The sequence below is a fragment of the Manis javanica genome, chromosome 8, assembly GCF_040802235.1.
Source record: "Manis javanica isolate MJ-LG chromosome 8, MJ_LKY, whole genome shotgun sequence".
In the NCBI taxonomy this organism is placed as follows: domain Eukaryota; kingdom Metazoa; phylum Chordata; class Mammalia; order Pholidota; family Manidae; genus Manis; species Manis javanica.
The window spans coordinates 107,292,616-107,311,401 of NC_133163.1; the positions used below are offsets into that span (position 1 = coordinate 107,292,616).

The 18,786-nt window shown below is 48.0% G+C and overlaps 1 protein-coding gene across 3 annotated transcripts in view; it reads left to right on the forward strand.

Moving 5' to 3' along the window:
• Positions 1-1,449: 1,449 nt before the first annotated feature.
• Positions 1,450-18,786, forward strand: part of MYZAP (myocardial zonula adherens protein) — a 98,251-nt gene continuing 80,914 nt past the window's right edge. The window contains exons 1-3 of one of the 3 annotated variants that reach the window (XM_073211904.1): positions 1,504-1,637; positions 2,002-2,073; positions 13,009-13,095. In XM_073211904.1, coding sequence (XP_073068005.1) covers positions 2,059-2,073; positions 13,009-13,095 — 102 coding nt within the window. In that variant the 5' untranslated portion in view covers positions 1,504-1,637; positions 2,002-2,058. Of the gene's footprint in view, positions 1,638-2,001; positions 2,074-13,008; positions 13,096-18,786 lie in introns of all 3 variants that reach the window. The other 2 variants (XM_073211905.1, XM_073211903.1) reach the window with 2 other exon arrangements.

Here is an 18,786-nt window from a genome sequence, read left to right on the forward strand (position 1 = left end):
CTCTAGCTTCAGTTTCCACATTTGCAGAAAGAGCGAATTCCACATGATCATTTAAGATTCTGTTCAGCAATATTTCTTGGGCATCTTCCATGTGGGTGATGCACTAAAAGTTCAAAGAAGGGTATTGATGGGCCCTGGCCTCCTAGAAGCTCACTGTCGGGGAAGGGGACACACACACACACACACACACACACACACACACACACACACACACACACACGACTCTAACAGAATACTCAGCCCCAAAGAGCTGCCAGGTTCATGAGTGTGAGAGGTCCCAGAGATGGTGATGCAGTGTCTGACCTGGGGTTTGAAGGGTGAGTAGAGAGACCTGGTCTTCCCCTACTGCAAAATACTTTATTCTCAGGATTAAGGGCACACCCATTAGCTAAGCACACCAAATGTTTCGTGATCTGGCTCAGCAACCTTCTGAGGCTTCTCTACCATTTCCCCCTTGCACTGTGATATTTTCAGTTCTCATACAGTATGCCATCCCTTGGCTTGTCTTCCACCAATCTTTGCACATGCCAGTTCTCTTGGCCTGGAATTCCTTCCTCCCTCTGTTAGGGGAGCAGCAGAGGGGGCCAGTAGACTAGGGTCAGATTGTGGGGACCATTCTAGCTTTGCCCCTTACCAGTCAGTGGGGCCCCCTCTGAGTTACTCCATCTCCTGGTGAGTCGATGTCCTCATCTGCAAAATGGAGACAGAGGATAATAATAGTGACTCCCATAAAGGCTGGTTGTGAGGATTAAATGAGGTAAACATGTGAAGTGCCTGCCCGCCAGGCCCACTGCAATCATTGAATAAATATAAGCAGTTGTGAGGAACATCTATGCCTAGCTTACTCCTACTTGTATTTCAGGTCTTAGCCTAGTCATCACCTCCTCTGGGAGGCCTTTGCGTAATGCTATCTGCTAGGGCCAGGTTGCGCACTCCCATAGGTATCTCCTTCTTCTACCAAAGCACTGACACGGGGCATATCTCTGTAAACCCGCCAGATCGCCAACTCCATGAGGGCAGGGGCCGGTCGATTGTGTTGGCTGATGGAGCGACACATGGTAGGCGCTCAATACTGGATGAATGATACGGGGTGAGGGTCCCAGTGATCCTGGGGGGTCAGAGAGCCTCCTGGGGCAGGAGGGGTTGGGGTGGGCGGTTGAGCACAGAAAGGATGAATTGACAGGTGGACCTTGGCACTGCAAGCAGCAGAGAGTCTGGGCCTCCAGGGGATCCTGGGCTCCTTTGCGCTGCTGGACGGACCTGGGAGAGCGCCGCGCGGTAGGGAAACCACAGCGCTCAACTTTGGCTCCGTCTGCGCGCCGGGGAGAAAATGCGGCCTGACGGGTCTGACGAGCGCACTCGGGGCCCGCCCCGCCCCCGCCCCGCCCCCGCCCCGCCCCCTCCGCGCCTCCGAGCCCGCCGGGCCGCCCCCTCCCGCGCCCGCCCAGCCGCAGCCGGAGCGGCTACCGGCCCGCACCTCCCCCGCGCAGGGCGGGTCCCGCGCGATTATTCCAGCGGCTGGGGAGCTCCGAGCAGAGCCCGCCGCCGACTGCCGCTGCGGGATGCTGCGCTCTACGTCCACCGTCACCCTGCTCTCGGGCGGCGGCGCCAGGGCGCCCGGGGCGCCCAGCAGGAGGGTGAGTAGCTGCGGGCGGGAACAGCCGCCGTCCCGCTTCCCCGCTGTAGGGGTCGGAGGATGGGGACGCGCGGGAGCGGGCCCCAGGCCCCTACACCGCACATGGGACTCAACTTTCCGGTGGTCCTGCCCCAGCTCCGGCCGCCTGTGCCCCTACTTCTCGATGCCCTAGGGGCTCCCGAACGGCCAAAGGCCTTAGGGGACTTTCTGGAGTTCCCAGGGATTTCCTCTCCTTCCTGCCTCCTCGGTCAAGCCAAGTTTATTGGTGGCACCAGTTTAAAAAATAAGGGGGACATCTCTGAATTGTCCCTACTTGAGACTCAAAGTCATGAATGCCTGTAACACTCAAACTTTCCTCCTAACAGCGATTAGAAGAAAGGGTCACTTGTCCCCACTGGTGATAGAATAACAGTGATTCTGGAATGGACATAGCCAAGGTAGGCTTCACCTTTCAAAGTAGAGATCCGCTGTTGGCCACCCCGGAGCCCAGTGTGTGGGACTTAGGTTTGTGCAAACCACTTTCTTATTTCTGATTTAAATATTAGCACGGTGGCAGCCGGCGTAGCCCCGGAAGCCGTGGGCACCCTCTCCAGCAGTTTCTCTGTGATCTTTGCTGTAGCTTTTTCTCACCTCTCCAGATGCTCTGTGAAAGAATCGGGAGGCTCGTGCAGCTCGCATCTTTCCCGTTCCAGGATCAGTACCTCAGAGCACACTGCCAGGGCTTTGGTTTGTGCCTTGTTCATTCATTTATCATGATATTCAATACTTATTATTTGGCATTTCTTTTTTGTGGCTGAGACTTCTCTAGTTATGTCTTCCCAAAGTTTAGCAAAGTAGGTGGTTAAGCCCAAGCCGGTGCCTCCTTTGGTACTCCTGTCTGTTGTCTTGCAGACACGCTTATTTGCTTTTTCATACCTCAACGAAGGGACTAGCAGTCACCTTAGTGCTGTCTTTCTTTAACTCTAGAAGAAAGACATTGTTTTGCTCTTGGGTGTGGGCTGAGTGCTGGGTTCTGGGTGGGCTGTGCATGTGTACACCAGACACTTTGGGTTGACAGACTCTGGTTGTCCAATCATTAGCTTCATAAAGCAAGACCCCACTAGGCCCAAGTGGGTTTCCAACCACAGTCCCAGCCTTACTCCAAGACAGATATTTGCCTATTTTCTATGGAAATCCTCAACACAGTTGCAATTGAGAAAGATTCAAGTCATTGAAAAGCTGGCCCTGAGTCTGGATAGAGTCCCACAGGGTTTGAGTTGCACAAGTTGTGTGAAATTGTCAAAATTCCCTTCCAGAGATAAGTGGCTAGAGTGATATTGGTGGGTGGATGCACATGTGACTGTGCATACTAGATAACCTTTCTGAAGATTTTTTCTTCAAATTTTTACTTTCAAGTACCTCTTTAGTTATAAGTGCTTTGGTGTCTGGCACAGTGGACATGTTATTGAGAAGGCTTTGCCTTTTGCCCAAGACAACCTAAATTCTTTGGACTGATGGAGTCAGGGCCCTGAGTCAGACCACATAGGGATGTTGTCATTATGGGGGTGATTGTTCTGGAAAGAAGCTGTCTAAAGATTCTAAGACTCCTTTTATGATTTCCAACTCTGCTTATGATTTACAGTGTCCCAGGTATTGTCTGTGTGTGGAGGTGTTGGGGGCATGGTGGGAAGCTGTGATTCTTGGATTGAGTAAGTGGTTCAGTAAATATTTATAGATATCCTTCTGTGTGATGCAAGGCGTGGCATAGGGATCCATTCAAACTGAGGAGGCAGGTGTCACAGACTACCTGAGTGATGGTTGTTTTCGTTGGTGAGTGTGTTGACAAAGTTGGGTGGAAGCTAAAAGGAAAGGTTCTCCCTGGAGTATCTGAGGAAGGCCCACCTCTGCGTAGACACTGGAGTATGTAGGCTTGCAGGATGGCTGTAGCTATTTGCAGGGCAATGACATTGGGATACTGAAAGGAGAAAATATCATTCATCTCAGTGGAACTCTTGGTATATTCTGTTTGACAATGGCATATTGGATCTGCTTGAGGGCAAAACACTTGTTTTTTTGGAGAAACAAGAACAGGAAGTGTTGAAAATACAATTGTAAACCAAACTAGTAGTCATGAAAACTGTTCCTGAAGTTGAAAGTTTCTCAAACTGTATTGTTCTGATGTTGGACAAGCGATACTCTTGAACAATAACACGTTAGCCATTAAAATAGCATTTCTGCTGCATCCAAAGAGCTTACCAAATTAGGGACTGTAGGGGAATCAGGCTTTGTTGGTCTAGACATTTAAGCCAACCAGAAATGGTGGTGACAGCTGACACTAAGCAGGGAGTTCTCTGAGTCAGCTGCCCAGGGTGGTGTGACCAGACCAGACTGTCACTAGTTATCTTTGTTCAGTGGCTGCCACCTACAACTTGTACTTCCTTGTTATCTGAGATCATCTCTCAAGGAAAAAATAAAGCAGGTGGAAGAGTCATTTCTGTCAGCTAATAAACAAAGCTCTGAGAGGCATTTGTGGATGCCAACCAGCAGGGATTGTGAAGTTAAAACAAATCTGCCTTCAAACCAGTTGGGTACTAAAAATAGTTTTATCTATGGCAACAGCAGGAAGATAAATTAGCTGGAGATAAACACAGATAGAAGGATGACCTTGGAGAACGGGGAAAAACATTTTAAAAAATATTGACCTTGCTTGGTGATTTTGAAAGGAATTTTGTGAAAGTACTTAATGCCCCTGAATGAGCCTCTTAAATCGAAGGTCAGGTGTGTGACCAGGTTGTGTGCTTTGGGGGAAAGGCACATGTTGCTTTGTGCTGCCAAATATTTTTGGAGAAACTGTTCAGCTAGGTGGTGTGAGATGACAGACCTGTCTAGGGTTTCCTCCGCACCACGCTGTACTGACAATGCAAGATGGGGGCTGGTGTTGCTGGTTTCGTGGCCCCTCATAGGCACAGAAAAAAACAAAACAAAACAAAACTCGAGGCTGCAAGGACAGGACTCTCTTGCAGCCTACTCTTGCTGCTACTTCTTTCTGTTTGGCAACGGCTTCCTTTGTTAGACGCCAGAGTGGGCCTGCCTGTCATCACTCCCTAGCTAAAGTAAGGTGCCAGTCTCCTGGGTCCCACTTCTGTCTGATTGGCTCAAAATAAAAGAACCTTTGCGGCCTGGTGAGTAAGTCAGACAGATATTTACCTTGCTTCCTTTTCCTTTTTACAGAAACACCTGTGTGCCTAACTTCCGTATCATCCTGTGAACTCTGAGCAAGGGAAACGGGGTGTTGTGGGACCTCAGCATCTGGAGGAAGAGAACTGATTGCAGTTTCCACTAGGGAGGGGCTGGGCAGGGGGCCCGCTGCACCCAGAAAATAGGCTGGCTTTGCATCAGAGTCCTCTTGAGCCAGCCCCTTGAGGCCAGGTTGTGAGGTTTTGGAAGCCTGGTATCCTCAGGGCTTAGCCAAAAACCTCTGCCACTAAAATATGACAGTGGTAGCTTGAGAAAAAAATGCCCCAACCTCTGTGCTTTGGTTCACCCATCTTGCTGTGTCAGAGGTAGGCCGAACAGACCTGAGTCCTGGGGGCTCTTAGGGAAACTTGATCTCCTTGAGACAGCAATCCCATAGTGGTTCTGTAAGGGATGGAGGGAAATTCTGCCCCTTCCTAGACTCTGGAGTTGAGGAAGGGCTGCACAAGTGGTCTCTGTTGAAGTTTATTTATACTGAGCAGCCTGAATGGGAAACCTGGATGCTGGAGTTGCCACTGAGCTGCTGGTCATTTGGGGAAACCTTCCAAGTCAGTCAGCCTAAATAAATTGTCTAATTGACTTCAGAGAGCTGTGGATCCAGGGCTAACTAACCGGAGTCCACACTGGAATGTTTCTGTCTAAAATACTTCCAGCAATTACCTGTGTGGTGGTCGTAGAGCCTTCTGTGCCAATCTCTCTCAGCCTAAAACAATTACAATATTGTCCTCACAGAAGAGTAACGCAGTGGTATTTACCTCGTTCCCTCTTTAGATGAGTGGTAGTTCCTATGTGTCAACCACACTGCTGACTTTCATTTGTTCCTTAAGGCCGGAGTGATCTTTGTAAAATGCAAAATCTTATCACCTGACGACTCTGCTTCCGAAGTCCCCTTAGTACTGCCAGGAAAACGTACAAACTCCTTCGTTTAGCATACGGCCTTTCTGATCTGGCCTTTGCCTTCCCTGTCCCCTTCCCAAATATTTTTCCCATCCTTTTTCCAGATACTTCAAATGACTTGCCCTTCCCCAAGCTTTCCATGCTGTTCCTTTCCTCTTTGCCTTTTTTCGTGCTTCTCCTTTGGTGAAGTGTCAGCTCTTCCAGGAAGATTTGCCCTGAACCCTCCTCTTCCATGTTCCCCTGGAGGCCTCTGCATCCCCAGTGATTAACTACTTGAGGAGAGGATTTAGGGACTCTCCCTTCCCAGGCCTAGTGTAATAGGTACTTAAAAAGAGAAGTGTCACCAGAGTCCTAAAGGAGCCATGCTTATGAACACCGAACTGTCAAACTGGAAAACAGGAAGAAAAGCTTGGAATAAGGCCAGCTCATCACCTCTGGCCCACCTGGCAGGAAGCAGGTGACAAATGGATGGGAGTGCTGGCCCAGGTGCGGGGGTTGACAGTTCTGGGAAGGCCTCCAGATATTCCCATTGTCTCATCCTGTTGCACAGCTGGAGTGTCATTCCTTTGGTTAAGTCAGTGGCCCTCAACTCTGATGACACAGAGGATGACCGAGAAGCTTAAAATATCTTTGCCTGTGTCCCACCCCAGACCATTTAAATGAGAACCTCTGAAAGTGGAGAAGAACATCACTATTTTTCAGGAAGCTGCCTAGGTGGCTCTAATGTGCAACCAAGGATCAGAACTACTCTTTAAGCATTGCTCTCTCCTTACAGCTTTCTTGGAAATGAAGACATTCCTGGGACTGTGTTCTGGAAGGTTCCTTTGGCCTGTGGAAGGGCAAGGTGGTGATAGGGGCAGGGCAGGGAATCATAACACTTCAGGTCCTGTGGGTATATTTGTGTGCACTCACTCACCTGTGTTTTCGGTCTGGATCTTGGGACTCCCTGGCTTTTTGTGTGCCTGGTACAGATGCGAGCCAGGAACGAGAAGTCACCAACCTCCTCGTCATGATTTTTGTTTGGAGTCAACCCTGACACAATGAAGAGGGGCTCTAGAACATTTTATACCACCTGGAAAAAGTGTCTAGGTTTGTAGATCAGAGGTCAGCAAGCTACTACCCCTGGGCCAAGCTCAGCCCTCTCAGTCTGTTTTGTAGGCCTCTGAGCTAAGAATAGCTTTTACAATGGCCTGCAAAACCTAAATATTTACAGTTTGGTCCATTACAGAAAAAGTTTGCTCCACCCTGATAAAGATAATCAGGCTTGCAAGTTCAGGGCCATAGCAGAGCTATGCCAGACAGGGCATGCCCTGTTCCACACAGTGTGGCCTGAGCGCTCCAGAGATGGTATGCTTGTGCTGAGCAGAGTGTGGTGTCTGCCTTCCTGGCCACAGCTGCAGGGGCTACACCTTTTGTTGGTAGGTAGAGCTGGGCAGGGACTCACCTGTCACCAAGTAGGCCAGGCCTGAGAGAAATGCAAATGCATGTGTCTAATTTTCTTAGGGAAATCCATCTTCATAAACTGATTAGCAATCCCAGTCACCTCCCTGGGTCATTTCCTCCACCCTTTTTTGAGATGGATAGTTTTCTCTCGGGTGAGCCGAGGTGCTTGAACCTGAGAGTTTGACTGTATGTGGTTTCCGAGAGCCTCCCCTGGCTGGAGAGCCAGCCCTCTGCCTCCACAAAGAGGGCGAGACCCGCTTAGCCCAGGTGCCCTGAGTCACAGATGATGGTTTGGTTGTGTATTTTCTTGTGGAGGAGACTTGAATGCTTTCTGCCTCTCTCTTGCTATCCCTCTTGTAGGGGTTTGTTTGAAGAAAGTGGAAGGTTTTCTGGTGAGTTTCGGGTGTATTCTTCCATACTGTGTTGAAGTTAACCTAAAAGGATGCCCACACTGACATTTACTGAGCAACTGCCTGTTGTGTGCTGATATGCTAAGTGCTCCAAGGGCTACAGAAGCAATTAAGCTACAAAGTTTGCTTGCTCTCTCCCCCTATATTTCCCTTCCATTCATGTTGTAGTGCATAGAACACAATAGGAGGTGCTCATAACTGCTGTCGAATCACTGAACTCAGGTTTGTTTAAGTTCCTTCCTCCAAAGAGTTGAATGGCTCCTCCCTGTCTTCCATGAGAGGCCTTGCTTCTCCATAAGGCATTTGTAGATGGATAGAATTTGGCCCCTACCTATTTGTCCATTTTCCTCTTTCACTCCAGCTTAGGCAATAGTCCTGCTTACCATTCTTGGAACATGCCAGTGTCTGTCTTTAGCCAGTCTGGAGCAAAGGCCTTGTCTGTTAGTTGTCTGTCTTTATTCTCATGATGAATTCCCAAAACCTCACTGACCTGAAAAGTGCTTTCTGATCTTCTATACCCAGTTCAAATGTCATCTCAAGGAGCGTTCCCATATACTCTCATCTCCAGTTAAGATTACTGTTCTCCTTTCTGTATCCCCATGGTAATAAGTTATACTTATAGAGTACTTAGTATGTGCCAGAAACTTTTCTAAGCCCTTTATGTATATTAGTTTATTTGATCCTTACCACACTCTCAACAGAGTGGTTCTTCTGTAGGATTGTTGGCTCTGTTTTACAACTAAGGTAGCGAAAGCACTGAAGCGTAACTTTCCAGAGGTTTCACAGCTAATGGGTGTCAGTCAGATCCAGTAACGGAACCCAGGAAGTGCCGTTCCACCACGCCTTAACCAGCAAGATGCCCTGCCTCTCAGGACCTTGTGTTGGGTGCACTGAGTGTCTCGATTGCCTTGTTTCTGGATTGTGAACTCCTGGGGGCACAGCTGTTTCTTTTTCCTCTTGTTACCCTCATAGACCTTAGAAGTATTTTACAAGTAGTGAGTGCTCCGTAACTGATGAAATTTACTGAGCCCATCTTCCTGCTTTTGATCCCCTAGAAGGAACCCTTGCTTGTACAGATGGCTGATCCATTAATAGTGGTGTTCAGGGTAAGTAGGGTTTAGCTCTCCTCACTGTTCAGAAACAAAGCTGAGGCAGCTGCTGTGGGAACCTCTGGGAATAAAGTGCCCTTCCTGCCCAGCCTGGGCTGCTCTGGGTACTGTGGACCTAAGTTTCAGGGAACTATGGAGATCAGCATCATAAAATGCTCAGAGAGATAAGCAACACTGTCTTGATCTTACTCAGTGGGAGATGTCACGGGGACTAGGTTGTACCAGTGGGTATGTTCATGGGTTACTTGGTGCTTCTGTCAAGGAATTTGGAGTGCCTTCTAGACATCTGGAATGTTCTCTTTGCTGCTCCTGAGGCAGGCCTATGGGTCTAGGAAGGATTGATCTCTCTCTCTTTCTGATACATTTGCTTTTAATCTTTATTATTGTGATTACCAATTGTGATATAATGAATTATGAAAAATACATATCTGGTCATTCATATGGCCAGATATATATTTCCCAGGTATGTTTGGTCTTCATCCACAGTTCTGAGAATTCTGCAGAGTCTTAAAGGTAAAATGGGTGTTTTGTCATGTTAATGAGAGAGTTTTGGACACCCGCACCCGAGGGTGGGGGCTGGAGGTTAAATCCGCCAATGGCCAATAATTTAGTCAATCATGACTATTCAATGAAGCCCCCACAAAACCCCCAGAGAAGAGCTTCTCTCTCTGCTCTGCTCGGTTGGGTCCTGCAGCTTAGTCGGAGAGAGCTCCTATGCTTGGAGAACCAGAACACCTCCACGTGCCCCCCAGCCAGGCCCCAAGCTCCCTTATTTGGGACCTTGCCCTATGTCTGTCTTTATCTGGCTGTTAACTTGTATCCTTTGTTAAACTGGTAAACATGTAAGTGTTTTCCTAAATTCTGGGAGCCCCTCTAGCAAATTAATTGAATTTAAGGGAGAGGTTGTGGAAACCTCCAATCTGTAGCCGGTAGGTCAGAAGCACAGGTTAAGTGCCTGGGGCTTGTGACCCGGCATCTGGAGTGGGGGGGGGAGGTCAGTCTCATAGGACAGAGCCCTTTACCAGGGGAATCTGGTACTGTCTCTGGGCAGATAGCATCAGAATTGAGTTGAGGTCTTGGATACCCTGCTGGTGTTGGAGAATTGCTTGGTGTTGTGTGTGGGAAGACCCCTTCCCACACATGCATATTGGAATTGGGTCTGGGAGCCTGAATGGAGTTATACTACTATTACTGCTGTGTATAATATTGTTATTATTATACATAAATGTAGGGAAAAAATAGACCATTGCATTTGGTGTCGAATGAGTGGGAATAACACCATATTATTTTTAATTAACAAACTTACACATACTTGGAACATTCGGGAATAATGCAGAAGTTTTACTTTCTGGAGATCACCACCATCACTACTTGGTTGTGTTCCCTTAAAAACTTTTTTTCACACTAATCTATACAAATTATCAGTTTATTAAAAAACCTAAAATGAGATTATTCTTAACATTTTTTTCTGCAACTTTTTTTTTTCTTTACATGAGAGTGCATTTGGCCATCTTATTAGGAAGGCATCTGATACTGTTTAAGCTTCATTTAAATTGGGTCTGCACAGTCAGCCTGGCAGTGGGTCAGCACCAATGAAAGAATGCTCGCAGCCCGTGTTTCCGTGCCTTAATGTTTCCAGCAGAGCACCTCTAATGGCAAGAGAAAACATGTAACACAGGGGCCTGGGTGTAACCTCACGTACCTGGTGCAATGCAGATATCTTTGAAGTCAAATGTGATATTTTACAGGTTCATTTTATTTTAATTCATTATCTGTCACCAGGTATAACTGATAGTTTAGGGAAATGCACTCTATTCTATTGCTTTCTATACCTCTGGGCATACATGGCTCAGTGTGAGAGCTGCAGCAAGTGTGTTGAGGAATATCAAAGTTCTGGGTAGACAGATAAAGAATTGTCTCAAGGAACTCTCTTCCTTTATCTGCATTTTGCCCTTGAGATTAGAGAGATTCAATAGCTTGCCCATCATCAACACAGCTTCTAGGTGTTGGAACCTATATGTGTCTGTGTTTGTGTATACCTGTGCAGAACCGTGCATGCATGTGTACAGGTGTGTGTACACACAGGTGTGTGTATGGGCTGTGGTGCAGGAGAAGAGCACCTCCTTTTTGCTGCAAAATGATGCTGTGGATTAGATCCAGCCTATCCGAGAAGATTGCCGAGCAGCACAGACTTGGACTGCCTACCTGGTGTGAGTTATGCTTTGATGTTTGTGTAAATGCCAGTTGCTTCCAGCCAGTCCAGGTGGTCTGAAGTCAGAGGGCTGCCTTTCTGTGGAGGAACTCGGATTCCCATCAGCGCCGTTGCCTGTAGCTAAGAAAGCTACCTGCTGGAATGGCTGGTTTCTCTTTGGCCAACATGACTGGCAGCGAGCTTTGAGGGTTAGGTTCAAAGTTAGCCACAGAAGAGGCAGTGATAGCTCTGGGGTCATTGGGAAACAAAGGCTGCCCAGAGAAGATGGAGAGAGATAATAAACCAAGTCATGTGACTGAAAACTGTGAGATTGTTTAAACCAGAGGAAAAGAGGTTCAGAGGACAGAAGGCCTGTCTAGAGAAAGGAGAATTTTGCTGCAGTACATAGGGGCAACCCTAGGGTCCCCTAGGTTGGAGTTCTGAGGGAACATGTAAGTTCATTATCAGGAAATTAGAATGACGGGTAGCAAAATGGGATGCCATGGAGGGAGGAGACAGTATATGTGAAAGTGCTAATTCATGTCCCCAGTGGGTTCTCTCACCCATACCTGGAAAATGTTATGCTCAGACTGGGCACCCACCTGCCAAGTTCATTGTTGAGTGTGGGGGTTCCTTCATAGTTGGCAGGACTTAAAAGATCTTTAACAATCCCATTCCACGCTGGACTTCTGGGCCGCAGGGCAGTTTTGGCCACTCTGTGGACCAGTGCAGACCTGTGACCCTGCAAACCAGGTTGGGAGTTGTATTAGTTTGCTAGGGCTGCTATTAAAAAGTGCCAAAACCAGTGACACTTAGCGTCTCAGAGTTCTGGAGCTAGCAGTCCACCATCAAGATGTAGGCAGTGCTGGTTCCTTGTGAGGGCTGTGTGGGAAGGAGCTGTTCCAGGCCCTCTGTTTGGCATGTTTATATGAAATTCTTCCTCTAAGTATGTCTGTCTCCACATTTCCCCTTTATAGAAGGACATTCGTCATTTGGGAGTGGGACCCACCCTAATGACTTCATTTTAGCTTAGAAACCTCTGTAAAGACCCTATTTCCCAATAAAGTCACATTCTGAGGTCCTGGGGGTTAAGACTCCAACACAGGAATTTTTCGGAGATGTAGTCTCTAATGGGCAAGCGCACTCCCACAAGTCAAGCCCCTGTGGTCGTGGGCTGGGCCTACTGGGTGCTGCTGGGGATTCCCTTGGGGTTTTTTAATGGCAAGATCACCTCTCCCTGGAAAGTGTCACCGCAGGACCAGGCTGTGAGAGAAGGTGAAATAGACCTCAGAGGGCACTAGACCTCCCTGTGCAGACTTCACCATGTCCATCTCCAGAATTCGTTCATGTTCTCACACTGAACCTCCATACCCACGGAAGAGTAACTCCCCATCCCTCTGTCTCCTCAGCCCCTGGCAGCCACTCTTCTGCTCTCTCTCTTTGTACTTAACGACTCTAGGTCCCTCATAGAAGTGGAATCATATAGGATTTGTCTTTGTGTAGAGGATAATTTCACTCAGTGCTCAAGGTTCATCCATGTTATAGCATGTGTCAGAATTTCCTTCTATTTTAAGGCTGTATGATATTCCATTCTGTGTATACACATTTTATTTATCCATTCATCTGCAGATGGACGTTTGCATTGCTTCCACCTTTTAGGTATTGTGAATAATGCTGCTGTGGGTGTATAGACTTTAAAAAAACTTTGTGATTAAACATGTACATGTCTATTATGGAAAAATTCAATAGATTGTCAAGTAGAAAGCACCCTCACAGCCCAGGTACTACTGTGTGTGTGTTTTGGCCTATGCCCGTGAAGTAAGGTCATTCTATACACACTGTTATAGAAACTGAGCCATTAAAAAATGTTCGAATGCTATGAAATTGCTCAGTAATTTCCCTGTTTTGAGCAGCAGGGTGGTGAGTGCCAATGATAGGCCAGGCAAAGGCTGGTCTTACCCTTTGTGATTGGTGTGATCACCCCTACTGCTAAGCAGGGGAAACAGGCTCTGACACGTGCAAGGTCACCTGGTTCTTTCTGCCCCAAATACGGGTCCATAATTGGCCTCTCCTCTCCATCTCTCCTAGGCAAATGTCTGCAGATTGCGGCTGACCATACCTCCTGAGAGTCCAGTTTCTGAGGAAAGTGAGAAGAAAGTTGAAAGAAAAGAGCAAGTAAGCCATCTTGGAGGCAAAGCTCAGACAAGTTCTAATCTGGGCACTCTTTTATTTTGACTCTGTCCCTCCTGCCCTCTCTCCAGTCTATTCAGAGCCTGAATGTCAGCGACTCTGCTGATGAGAGGCCCCCAGACATGGCCTCCCCAGCATCCACTTTCCCAGAAGTCAGGCTGCTTGGCCTGGCCGACTCTGCCTGCCTTGTGCCCCTGCTCTTGTTCCTTGGTGAACATATGCTCTCTGTTGCTTCAAAGCTGTAGGGACCATGGCCTTAGCAACAGGTGCTGTGACAGGGAACGAGTTTTTCCTGAAAAACTCAGTCCGGTTGAGTCAAAGGGCCCATTGTCAGCCACCGCTGGGGCCAGAGCCTTTCTCAGCGGCTGAAACTATAGAAAGCCCAGTTCATGCGGTGAGGCTTCTTGGCGAGGAAAAGCACAGCCTGTAGCTGTGCAAGGACCCCTGGCTGGGGGAAGAGGAGACCAGCAGAAGCTGTGCCAGCTGCTGGGCTACGTGCTGGGTTGTGAAGATAAGTCTGACCTTGTCCTTGCTTTAGAGGAACCGCAGGTTTTCAAGTGAGACAGACCCATAAATAAACGATGATGTAGTATTTCAAGTGTTAGGATCCAGAGTTGTAAGAAGGGCTTTGGGAACACAGGGAATAACTGTCTGCTTGAGGGGTGACATTGGAGCAGAGGCGTAAAGGGTAAGTAGGAGGACCTGCTCACCTCCAGGCTTGTGGTCCTGGGCAAGCCATTTCACTCATTCACAATGATGGGGTACCTCCTGTAATCTGGGCACTAGAGTGGTGGACGAAGCAGTACACAAAAAATGCCTGTCACTCATGGGAAGAGAATGAAAATTTAAAAAACGAAGCACATTTTATAGAGTTTAGAAGGTAGTAAGTGCTGATGGACACAAAGCCAGAGGAGGGGATGTGAGTGCCAGGGGATAGGTAGTACCTTTTCTTGTGCATGTATTTCATATAAAGTAAAACAATAAAATGATATAAGATGATATACTTTCATAAGCAGAGTCCTGAGTCAATGACTTCTTCGTTAATTCCAGCCTTGCTTGGAAGTTAACCAATGATGCAGTCACCAAAAAATGGAGCTTCCCACTGACTAGGAAGTGGGTGATAATGTCCCTAAATGTACTGTATGTCTTTGTCTCTCCTTCCTCTCTCTTGCTTCCTTCTTTCCCCCACTTTCTACCAAGGATGAAGAGCTGGCTGTGCTAATGCAAATGCCGAATGATGGGGAAGGAGGGAGGGAGGGAGGAAAATGAAGTGATGACTGGAGCGAGGTGAGAGACTGTAAAGTTGTTTATCTGCTGAAAAAGAGAGGATGAGTCCCACTAATGGGATCCAGAAAAATGTCTGTTTCTAGGTGGGAGCAGGGACAGTACAAGGTGAACATCAAAAAGACTAATGACAAAAATGGGTCATGACATGTTGCGTAATAAAGGAAAGGTTCATGAGCCCATAGTAGTAGAGATAAAGAGCAGGAAAGGGAAGGCTCTTCTTTATAGAATGTCAGCTGATCCATTTAGAAATCTATTTTGTGACCCCCAGTTGCTCATCAATGGACACACAAGGTGGTTGGTGAAAAATTCTGTGGGACAGTGTATCCATGTGGTCTCAAAGTATCACCTCACAGGTGACTTGCTGATTCTAGAAGCACAATGGTGCAATCAGGCAGGTGTGTCAGCCAAGCGATCCAATTTTCATTGCCAATAGTGAGACGATCTGATTTTATGTGACTTCGAGGTGGTGTGATTAAGACGTGCACAGTGTTCAAGCCTATATGATATTCATGCCAAACCTGTTTAACTGTATCTAGTAATAAGGAAACAGAAAAATCCAAAATTTGGGACATTCTGCAAAACAATTGGTCAGAACCCCTCAATAAATTCAATGTCATTAAGAAAAAACATTGAGAATCTGCTGGAAATAAAGGAGCCTAAAGGGACTTAACATCAAATATGATGAGTGAACCTTGATTAGATCTAGGGTCAAAAAAAAAAGAAATATTGGGATAATTGTACAATTTTGAGTATGAACCATATATGATATAGTATTGAATAAATGTTACTTCTCTTCCTTGTGATAATGGTACTTTGGCTATGTAGCTGAACTGTTTTTTCAGCTTCTTTGTAACTTTGAACATTCTCCAAAGAAAAAGTTTGGTGGGTAAAAGCTCATAAGCAAAAAGAGGCCGGGGTGGTCAGGCTTCAGCCGCGGGACCCCTGTGTTGCTGGGGGTGGGGTGGCGCCCCCTTCTGGCCACACTGCTTTCCTCTCTGTCTATCCCTTTTGGAGCTGATGGGCTGGTGAGAGAAGTGAGCTGGGTTGTGTCCAGGGGCACATGGCAGCTTAGAACACCGGAACCAGAAGGGGCACCTTCTGAGAAGGAGCCAAGCTGGAGTCGTGACAGGACAAGAGCTCTGCTGGCTGCCCCCAGATGCACGGGGCGAAAGTCTGGAATTTGGTCCGTGTCAGTAAGACCCAAGCTGCATGCCTGGGTTTCCCGTGCTGACCCTGGTGCTGTGAGGCACTGGAGGGCACGTCACTCCTAAAGAAGAATCAAGAAGTCCTGAAGAAAGAGGTGCGTGTGTTCTGTGTCAGGTGGCAGTTGGTGACCAAGTTGGGTACCTGGTTTGCCTATTTGTCTTGAATAGTGCTTTTCAAACTTTTCAGAGTAATGGGATCCTCTTTTCTTTTTTTGAATCAAAATGTCATCTTGAACCCTCATGCTTAAACCAGGCAAATGTGGTGCTGGGGCCAAAGGCCTCCCACCCTCCCAGCCCTTCCAGCAGGTGCCTGAGGACTCCTGGGCAGGAACCGTGGGTAGAGCAGATGCCGTGGTGCTTCCTCCACTGGTGGACCATCTGGGCAGCCCAAGTGCTGGTCTGTGGTGCATTGGTGACTCGCCACAGAAGAACTGGGGTAGAGAGGAGTAAGGTGGAGCCGGCCCTTTCCCCAGGACTGAAGTCCTTGGGTGGCAGCCACACTTGAAGGACCTGATGATAACTGTCAGGCTGTCTGCGCTGTTTTGTCATCATAGTCTGGCTGGGTTCCTAGGCTTGAGTCACTGTGAGCCAGAGGTCAGGCACCAGTGAGGAGGCCCAGGAGGGGACACCTCATGTGCCGTCAGCATGCCTGCCCCTCCCGGGGACATTGGAGCCCACCAAATTGCAAGATGCCTAGAACTCTGGGTGCCCTTCCCTGGTGTGGTGACTCAGCCCTTTGGAGGAGGTCTGTGGTGCACAAAGACCCGGGCATTGCAGCTGGCTCAGATGTGGGAGCAGGAGACACGCATGGCCTGACTGACTTCTGAAGAGAAGCTTCTCGGAGAACTTCCAGGGCCCTGTTAGCACTCCTGCTGACTGAGGGCAGGGCTGCGCCTTTTTCTTTGACACAGCCATGGGAGATGCTCACTGGGTTTTGAGGACCTGGGATGCCAGGGGGCACTGGCTGCACCAGATGCCACTGCCAGTTGGTCCAATCCTCTGCCCACTGTTCCCTGGTCACTGGAGAGAGGAAGTACTCACAGTAAGGGGTGAGGGCTGATGGTACAGTGGCTGACAGTACATTTTGCTTAGCTTCATGACGGCATGTTTGGAGGCAGTTACAACAGAGGCAGCATCTTCTGGAGCCGTATGTTCCTGGGTGAGTGGGAGGCCTCCTGCCCCTAAGGCAGAGGCCACAGTTGCCTGCACTTGTCTTTCTCTTACAGAAGATATCAGCTGCCCCAGACTGCTTTCTGCAGGCCACAGATGAGCTCCTAAACACTTCTCTCTCAGTTTCCTCATCTGTAAAGTACCTGCAATAATGCTTACTTGCAAAGGGTAAATGAGCTGATAGATGCTAAGCACCCACAGCAGTGCCTGGCCCATAATCCTGACTGGAGAGGCAGTGACTCATGCCAGATGGCTTCCCTTTGAATGCCAATCTCTGCGCCCTTGTTCTTTTCTCCCTGGGCCTTACTGGAGTCATTCCCCTTCCTGCATCTCTTCCTTCCTCTTGGGCTTATGTTTGTTTGATGTCATTATGTTCCTCTGTTCCATAAATCCGAGCGTCTCTCGGCCCTTACCCCCAGGCCTTGCCTCTCTGCACACACCTCACCTCAGAGAACTCGTTCTTACATGGCTGGGAGCCACCTCTCTGAGAGGAGGCCCACCCCGCCTGTCAGCTCTGCCTTCCTGAGACCTACCCTGCTGGTGGCCCTGCCAGTTTTTGGTGTTGTGTACATGGTGATATTTTTAAATATAGAATACAGATAGTTTATTGGCATATTGCCATTATTTTAGTATTTAAAAATGGGAGATCTGGGTCATTTATGTGAACAGATATACCCAGAAAGTTCTAGGCTGCACTAGAATTTTTGAATGGGACATAGGTACACTCATGGAGAAAAGATTCCGACCCTTTCCCTCTTCTGTTTAGGCGCTTGCTGAGGCCTCACTCCCATTTCCTAATTACCAGTGAGGAAGAATGTATTTCCCTGTATTTGTTCATCATAGGTATTTCCTTCAGAGCCATTTGAGCCCTATGTGCTTCCAAGGGACCCTGATAGGGTCATCTTGGAAGTGGGGCAGGGACACTAGTGTGAACACGAAGATGGTGTGGGGGGGGGGTTCGAGGGGAAGACGAGAGGGAATAGGGGAGGCAGGTGTCTGCATCCAATTCGAGTCTTTCACCAGAATCTGACCCCGTCCCTGAGCAGATTCCCTCTCCCCCTCTCCCCTGTGTCCTCCAGAGCCAAACCTCTTCTCTGTTAGAGCTCGACTCTTCCTTCTCTAGGTTAATTTATTCTTACTAGAACCTTCTTCCCCAAACTACCTACCTGAGAGATTCAGTCCTGAGCCTTGGTCATCTCTCAGGTGAAACGGCAAATGGGGACAAAGGGTAGAAGAAAATAATGATGATATCTCTCCTTTTCAATACAATCACTGTTTTTGTTGTAACAAAATAAATGCCAAAATATTGGTATTTTGCTTTGGTTCCACTATGGCATTACTAGTAGGGCTGCAGGACGCACCTTGCTGGCCAGTTCCTCTTGAGCTCAGCCCATCTAAAACCCACTCAATATTACCTCTTCGTTTTTCTCCTGGTTGGTCTGCCCTCTTTGGGAAGGTTTAGTTATGTCCTAAACACACGGCATCTACTTCCTCCTCAACACGTGCCGAGGCCCTAGTTCATGGGTGGGGTCTCTCCCCAGCCGCCTCAGTTTATCCAGGTCTTCCCTGTCACTCAAGGTCTGCTTCCCTCGAGGCCTTCCCTGACTGCCCCGTGCTTCGGTTATGAGCCCCTCTCTTGAATGACAGGATATGAAGGCTGCCTCCTTTTGCTTGGCCCCTGGCCACCTGCTGCTAAGAACTCCAGATATGTATATACACAGATTTCTGTGAAATCTGGAGACAGCATATACTTGTGCATATATACGCACATCTGAAAACAAGGTGGTGTCTTTTTATGTCTTCTCCCAGAGCCTTGCTCCCTGCCTTTCACATAGTAGGTGCTTAATGAATGACTGTTCGAGTATAATGACTCAGTTTTGCATTGGTTTCTTAGGGCTGCCAAACAAAGTATCACAAACTAGATGGCTTAAATAATAGAAGTGTATTGGTTCACAGTTTGGAGGCAGGAAGTCAGCAGGGCCAGGCTCTTTCCAGAGGCTCTAGAAAAGAATCC